The 6324-nt window shown below is 20.3% G+C and overlaps 1 protein-coding gene across 1 annotated transcript; it reads left to right on the forward strand.

Moving 5' to 3' along the window:
* Positions 1–327: 327 nt before the first annotated feature.
* Positions 328–5898, forward strand: PRSY57_1138900 (myosin F, putative; the record flags this gene model as incomplete). The annotated part of the gene is made up of 5 exons (XM_012908348.2): positions 328–4548; positions 4662–5091; positions 5261–5550; positions 5656–5727; positions 5809–5898. 5 exons carry the CDS (start codon positions 328–330, stop codon positions 5896–5898), a joined length of 5103 nt encoding a protein of 1700 aa, XP_012763802.2.
* Between the last annotated feature and the right edge of the window lie 426 nt (positions 5899–6324).

Below are 6324 nucleotides of genomic sequence, written 5' to 3' on the forward strand. Positions count from 1 at the left end.
GGATTAAAATAGATATATATAAATATATATAAAGATTATGCGAACTTTTATTAATACTAATGTTTGTAAAAAAAAAAAAAGAAAAGGAAATATAATATTAATAATGTAAAATTAAAGATATACATATTTATATTTTCATTTTATTATTAAAATATTTATAGACATATTAAATATATATGTATATATATGTTTTAGGATATATATCTCTTTTTATTGTGAATTCTTCTTATTTTAGTCCAATATAATATATATATATATATATATATATATATATATATATATATGTATATATTACATATAGCATGATATGATCACTGGCCTTTAAATATGTATAAACAAAAGTCCTTAGAATCAAGAGATATAAATTACATATATGAGAATTCTTTCGTTTGGGTACATATAAATTCTATTAAAAAGAAAAACAGTTTATTATATCGAGAGATTTATGAATATTATAAACATAGAAATAGTTCTTTTTGTTTTTTTAAAGGGAGCGTGAAAAGATTTGTTTCTAAAAATGAAGTAGAAATATATATATTTATAGATGATAATTATAACACATCTAAAGATGACTTTAATTATAATATAATAGAAAATGTAAAATATTTATTACCTATAGATACAAATTTTGGTTGTAGTGATAACACACAATTAATATATTTGAATTCACCAAATTTGTTAGAAAATATTTATCAAAGATATAATAAAGCATATATAAATAAAGAAAACCGAAATTGTATTTATACATATATCGGTTATATCTTATTATCAGTAAATCCATATGAAAATTTTGATATATATGATGAAAGTTATATGAAAAGAATAAAAGATAGAAATGACTTATTTGCTATCCCTCATCCATTTTCAATAGCCAATGATGCATATAATTGTTTACTTGAAGATAAGATAAGTCAATCTATAATTATAAGTGGAGAAAGTGGAGCTGGGAAAACAGAATCATCAAAACAGGTTCTAAAGTATTTAACTTATTTGAGTTATTTTCAAAAAGGTTATAAGAAAAAGAAAAAGAAAATGATTCCAAATGAATGTGATAAAATAGAAATTGATAATATGAAATATGTAGATAATAATCTGAAATATATGGATGACACTTTACTATATAATTATAAAAGATGTGGATATACAACAAGCGATAATAATAGTCCTCAAGAAGAAAATGATACTATCAAAAAAGCAAAAAAAAATTATGATTATGATAAACATAGTTATAGTGATAATAACGATAACATAAAAAATAATATAGATAAAAAAAAAAAAAAGAAAAATAATTCAAAAAAAAATATTTCAAATATAAATTTAAAGTCAGATGATTATACAAATATTATAAATACTTATTCGTCCTCCACGTATGAAGAAAAAATACAAAATAGTAATCCTCTATTAGAATGTTTCGGTAATGCAAAGACTATAAAAAATGATAATAGTAGTAGATTTGGTAAACTAATGAAATTAAATTATAATGAAAAAGGTATATTATGTTCTGCTTCCATTGAAACATATTTACTAGCCAAATCGAGAGTTGTTGATGTTCCAAAAGGAGAAGGAAATTATCATATTTTTTATTCCCTATGTCAGAATGAAAAATTATCAAAAGAATTTGATTTATTACCATGGTATGAATATAACTATTTAATTGAAGCAGATAAAAAAATAAAAAATAAATACACATATTATAATACTTATGATGATAATATATATAATAAAAATGATGATAATGAAAATACAAATAATATTAATGATAATAAAAAAGAAAGATTAAAAAGAAATTATGAAAAGGATGATAATTATATATTAAAAAGGCAAAATGAAAAATCATATGAAAATACAAAAAAAAATAAAAAAAAAAATGATATTATAGAAGATGGTAATAATATAAACTCTAAATATAAAAAGAACAAATATAAGGATGGTGATATAAATATGTATCAAAAGTATAATAAGAAGGATGCACCAGAGAAACCATTTGATTGTATACAGTGGAAAAATTTATACAGCTTAGATTTCATCATAAAATGTTTTAATAGTATAGGTGTTCTTCCAAATGAACAAGAAGAAATATATAAAACATTAATATGTATACTTCTTTTAGGTAATATAAATTTTGTAGAAAGTAATAATGATCAAGAACCTATTAAAATTCAAAATATCGAGATTTGTAAAAAACTAAGCCAACTATTATATATAAAAAGTGATAATTCAAATATCAATAAAATCATCGAAATATTAACAATAAAAAGGGTTAGAGAAACACAAAAAAGTTATACATACCAACAAGCGATTTATAATCGAGATGTTATATCCAAAATTTTATATCAGCTCTTATTTGAATATATAATTTTATGTGTAAATGATTCATTGAATGATAGTGATAATAATATCTATTCAGAATGGTCTGAGAAGGATACATTTTTTGAGAATGAAAAAGTGATCAAAGAAGATGAATCATTTATAGATATGGATGAAAAAAAGAATAAAAAGCGAAAGACCTTTAGGAGGAAAACAAAGAATGTAAATATACAAAATGAATATGAGAGTGATGATACTGATGAAAATATAATAATCAATAAGAAAATAAATTTTATAGGAATCTTAGATATATATGGTTTTGAAAATTTTAGTAATGAAGGTATGAATGGATTTGAACAATTATGTATAAATTATGCTAATGAAATATTACATGCGTTTTTTTTAAAACAAATAATTCATAATGAAGAAAAGATACATTATGAAGAAAATTTAAGAATAGAAAAGATTTCTTATAATGACAATAGTAATGTTATTAGTCTTATAGGAGATACAAAAGATATAAGTATATATACCATATTGGAAGATTTATCCTTATTATTTGTATCTAATAAATCTAATGAAGATGATAATAAAGATATATTCTATGAGAAACTCAATAAAAATATAATAAATTCGGCAAAGTATAAAAATATTATTAGAAATTATAAGGTAGCAAATAAGTCTTTTATTATATCTCATTATGCAGGTGATGTATTATATGATTCTAGAGATTTTTTCAACAAGAATGTTGACATACTGACTAATGATATAGAAATGTTTTTATCAAGTTGTAATTATTTTATAAGTGAAAATTTGTTGAAAAGGAAAAGATTCCGAAATTGGAAGTGTGAAGATATTAAGGGGGAAACCTCAAGGGTTTTAAAAGAGAATCATGAAAAAAAAAAATGTGATAGGACCAAACAATGTGATGATTTGAACAAACAATGTGATGTTACGAACAAACAATATGATGATGCGAACAAACAAAATTATAATGATAAGAGCAAAAAAAATAACAAAAGAAAACTATCGGTAAAGGAGATGATATCTCATCATGAAAAGGAGTCCAAAAATACGATTTCCTGTTATAATAATAGTACTAATAATAATTTGTATAAGAATAAGGTGAAAACAATATTTTCGTCCTTTAAAAAACAGTTGGAAGTTTTATCGAATAAATTAAGTAAGACTTCATCAAAATTTATAAGATGTATAAAACCAAATCAAGAAAAGCAAGCAAAATTATTTAATAAGAATTTAGTGTTAAGTCAACTAGTTATGAGTGGTATGGTAGATATTTTAAATTTGATGAAGAATGGTTATCCTTGTAGAGTTTTATATGATGACATATGGATACGATATAGTGGTATATTACAAGAAGATATGAAAAGATATTTAACTCCTAAAATGTTTTGTAAAATCGTTTTAATGTTTTTAGAAATAAATTCAAATGAATATACCTTTGGTAAGACAAAAATATTTTTTCGTTTTGGTGTATTATCTATTATTAATGAAATATTAAATAAAAATGAGAAGAAGAAAAATACCTTCATTCAATGTGTTTATAAATATTGGCTACATATAAGAAAAAGGAGATTATTAAATTTTGTTTTATTTGGATGTAGATTTAAAATATTATTTAAAAAGAGAAGAGCAAAACTTTTGATGGAAGAAGGATTGGATTTATACAATAAATATTTATTTAAAAAAAAATTAGAATGTATAGAAAAAATACTGTTCTTTTATTTCAATGTATATAAACAAAGAATTTTTTTCTTAAAATTAAAAAGTAGTACATTAATTATACAAAAAAATTATCGAACATATATTTTAAGAAAAAAATTTTTATACATGAAGAAGCAAATTTTATTTATACAAGATTATTATTTATTTCAAAAGTATTTTAAACAAAGAGTTAAAGCAGCTAATATTATAAGAAAAAATTGGATTATGTATATAACTAAATATGATTATAAATATTTATTAAAGTGTATTATTAAAATACAAAGAGCATTTAAAAAATATATGAAAAAAAAGTACATACTTTACTGTTTAAAAATAGCACATGTGAAAGACTCTAAAAAAAAAAATATGTATCACCCTACTTTTACAAAAAATGAAATAGAAGAAAAAAAAAAAATTTATCCATTGAATATATTAAAAAAGAAGTCTTTTAATGTTACAGATCGAATAGGTTCTTTTATATATGTTCAGACAAGAAAGCATCGCCACACCATTACAGTAATGAAAAGGGAAAAAAATGCAAACATGTATATATGAAAATGTATATATATATATATATACATATATTTATTTATTTATTTATTTATTTATTTATATTTATTTATTTTAAGGTAGGAGATAAGTTTTTGCTGTCATCCACTAGTATACATAATAGGAAGAAAAGAAAAACATGGGATGCAGGAAACAATTATTTAACATCCCAATATATTACAAGTACAAACAGTTATTACAATGAAAATGATGATATTAAGAGGCAATATCAAAATAATAATAGTAATGTAAACACCTTTAATGAACATTTAAATCTTGGGAAAAGAAAAAATAGCAATATTGAAGATAAACCAATTATAAGTGTAGGAAATATTGTAAAAAATGAAAGAAACAAAATAAAAAATGTGCAGAAAAATACGAAAAATATTAATAGAACTAACGCAAAGAATAAATTTCGATTCAGTAATTTGAGTGTATGTAGTGGTACTATTAATACGGATAGGAAAAATATTAACTACAAGAATGACATAATAGGCCTTAGGAAATCACGTAAAAAAAAAAAAAAAAAAAAAAAAAAAATTTAAATAAATAAATAAAATTATAAATATATATAAATATAAATATATATATATATATATATAATATATATATAATATTTCATATATAATATGCTTATAAATATATGAACTTTATTTGGATATATAAAAATATTTTTTAGATAAAAATGAAATGAAAAGGAAAACATATAACCATGCAAATAACCGAAATGAATTTGTTTCAAGTTATAAAAGAGAGAAAAACAAAGTATCCAATCATATAAAAAATACAATATATGATAGATATATTCAGAAATATAAGCAAAATCATATGTGTCCACAAAAAGGGAAGAAAAAAAAATCCATATATATTAGAGGAAATTATAGTAATATCAGTAATATATATAGTGTATATAAACCTACAAAGGAAGAGGTGTTAGAAGAGCAGTATGATTTTGATTTGACTGATGTGGTAATATAATATAACATATAAATGTATAAATATAAATATATATATATATGTATTGTATTTATTTGTTATTATTTATTTATTTATTTTATTTTTTTATATTGTTAGCTTATAATTCCAGAAGACTTTCATGTTACTCAAACGAATATACCCGAACCGGATATTAATCTTATGAATAATGTAAAATAATATGATGACTTATATAATGAATTCGTATAAACACTCACATATATATATATTAATTTTTCATTCTTTTTTCAGGAAAATGATATTTTATTAAACCACTTTTTAGATACCAATCTTGATTCAAGAATACCATTAATTGAACTAAACATGTTCAAATGTTGCTAAATAGATAAATTGTAAGAAATCGATACAAGCGTACAAAATAATATAAAAATGTAATTACATTTTATTTTATATGTTTTTTAATATTTATATGTTTTATTATTAATTTATTATATTATCAATATATTTTATTTTATTTATTTATTTTTTTTTTTTTTTTTTGGTTTAATATAAAATTTTAATTAATGTTCTTATTTGAAAAGATTGTCTATAATTATTTTGAACTAACCTTATTTTATTGATTTTTTTTTTTTTTTTTTTTTTGAAGTTATAAAATAAAAAAAAATAAATCAAATAACACAAATGTGTATCAAACTTTTATTTATTATATTACACATATTTAATGTGTAATAATAAATTTGCTTGATTATTTATATTTAACAAATAACAAAAAAAAAAAAAAAAAAAAAAAAAAAAAAAAAAAAAAAA

Source organism: Plasmodium reichenowi, chromosome 11 (genome assembly GCF_001601855.1).
Source record: "Plasmodium reichenowi strain SY57 chromosome 11, whole genome shotgun sequence".
NCBI lineage: Eukaryota > Apicomplexa > Aconoidasida > Haemosporida > Plasmodiidae > Plasmodium > Plasmodium reichenowi.